This window comes from Neophocaena asiaeorientalis, unplaced genomic scaffold (assembly GCF_003031525.2).
Source record: "Neophocaena asiaeorientalis asiaeorientalis breed wild unplaced genomic scaffold, Neophocaena_asiaeorientalis_V1.1 scaffold1828, whole genome shotgun sequence".
Classification (NCBI taxonomy): Eukaryota; Metazoa; Chordata; class Mammalia; order Artiodactyla; family Phocoenidae; genus Neophocaena; species Neophocaena asiaeorientalis.
Window position 1 is genome coordinate 32,328 of NW_020173653.1, and position 2,317 is coordinate 34,644.

Sequence of the window (2,317 nt, forward strand, 5' to 3'; positions counted from 1 at the left end):
TGTTCTAGGTGTAAAAAATGTGCAAAGAAACAAATGCTTGAATACTCACTCCCCAATCTGCCCCTTTCCTAACACACACACACACACACACACACACACACACACACACACACACACCTCCAAACCTGATCTGGGATCTCCTTTTATTTTCCTCAAGAGTATGTTAATCTAGACGGTGAATCAGATAACACTGAATTCAAATTCCAGGTCAAACACCAGTGCCTTTTTATTTAGTTAGAAATGGGCCAGGTGTTGATGAATGGCCTCTCTGATGTAACCCGCCATCCTGAAAACCTTGAAGTTGAGAGACCCTCCTCCTGTTCCTTTGTGTCCTATCACCACAAGGTATACAGACTCGATCTGAACTACTGTCACTACCTGGTTGCCCCGACTCTGGCCTTTGGTGTGGAGGTCCATGGTGTTGTTGCCCTCAGTGTACAGGTTGTCCCGGATCAACAAGCATTTGGTCCCTGTAAGGGTGATTCCCTGAAGAAACAACTTCTCTCTCTCCTCTCTCACCAGCAAGATCTGCATTTCTTCCTGGGTCAATTGGAACAAGTTGACTTCAGGATAAGAAGCTAACAACCAGGGTGGGGAATTGGTGATTATCACTGCATCACAGCACATTACAGTCTGTAGGAAGAGGGTGATGTAGTCTTGCCAGACTTCTTCACTGATATCCCCTATGCACTGCATGATTCAAGTAAGCTGTATCTGAAAGATGAAAAAAGTGCTTTCTGGCAAGTTGGTCTTCAAAAGAAGTTGGTTGGTAGTTGGCCCAAGATGACTGATAAACTGAAACTGAAATAAGCTAAAAGTACAGTTCGTTTCTGATGGCTTCTCCTCAGAAGCAAGGTGGAGGAGGTCTTGATGACTTGTGTGAAGTTATGCCCCAATTGCCCTCTGCTGTGACTTATCAAGCTACCTCTGGAGCAGGAGTGAGGTCACAAAGGCTCTGTGGCTTCTTAAATAGTCATAATGCACCACTTCATGGGTGACTTTTGGCAGTAGTTTTCTTAGGTTATATCTCCAGCTAGTGAGATATTGGGGCAAAGCACACCTACTTACTTCCCTAGGATACGATGGGAAGGACACCAACCCCTAAAAGCAGAAAATCCCTCAAAGTAGAAAATAAGTGGGTAATAACTGAGTTGGAGGTTTGCATATAAAGCAGGACAGGTGAGGTTTAGTGTGGCAACTAGTATCTCAGACGTTGGCTAATCTAAGATCTGAGCTCTAGGTACAAAGTCAAAAAGCCCACAGGCTCACTGGCTTACAACCTTTTGGGGATGAACATAATAGCCTCCTAATGATTTCCTTGCCTCCAGACCCTTTCCCTTTAGTTGTTTACCTTCTGGCCCACACCAGCTGTGAGTCTAGAGTAATTCATTTTCATTTAGTCATTCAGCAAGTATTTATCAAGCATTAGCTATGTGCCAAGTATTTTTCTAAGCACTGGGGTACAGTAGTGCACAGAGAAAAACCTCATGGGGTTGATATCATAATGGCAGAAAACAAATAAATAATAGATGATAGTATCCCTTTCACAGAAAATATTTTACAAGTCTAATACTTTCTTCTTCCATAATTTTCCTCTTAGTCCCAGGCTTTCTCTACTCCTGTGGGGGTCCAATCTGACATGTGACTCTTCTGCAACCTTTGACAATTCACCATCTGTATCTTAATTTCCTCTGAAATGACACTAACTTACCTTAAGGAGGGAATGTTAGGAGGAATGATTAAATTTAATGGTGGAGAAAATCTGGGATAGCTTAGAAAATTCATTTATTCAACAAATATTTATTGAGTACCTACTGTGTTCCAGGCCTGTTCTAGACTTTGGAGATCTAGCAGTGGACAGAAAGTCCCTGCCCTCATGAAGCTGACATCCTAGAGGGGGAGACAAATAACTGAGAAAGACATTTATAGCGTATCAGGTGGTGTTGATAACTATAAAGAAAAAATGTTAAGAAGATAGAGAATGCTGGGGAAGAAGTAGTGGTGGTTTTATTTAATATGAGGTGCTCGAGTAAGGATTCTCTGATATTGTGACATTTAATCAGAGATCTGACAGAGATGAGGGAGTGAACATGTGGATTTCTGGGGGAAGAGCATTCTAAGCAGAGGGAACAGCAAGTGCTCGTGAGTCAGGAGCATGTCTGGTATATTTGAGAAAGAACAAGAAGATCAATATGACATAAACAGAGAAAGCAAAGGGTGGTAGAAGGTATAGTCAGAGAGGCACTAGGCTTAGATCATATGTAGGGCTTCATAGGCCATATAAGGATTTGGCTTTTACTCTGAGATGGGGAGCCAC

The 2,317-nt window shown here is 42.3% G+C and overlaps 1 protein-coding gene across 1 annotated transcript; it reads right to left on the reverse strand.

Annotated features, from left to right (window-relative positions):
- Positions 1-201: 201 nt before the first annotated feature.
- Positions 202-934, reverse strand: LOC112401493 (uncharacterized). The gene has a single exon (XM_024747784.1). The coding sequence runs from the start codon at positions 694-696 to the stop codon at positions 235-237; it is 462 nt and encodes a 153-aa protein (XP_024603552.1). The 5' UTR covers positions 697-934; the 3' UTR covers positions 202-234.
- Between the last annotated feature and the right edge of the window lie 1,383 nt (positions 935-2,317).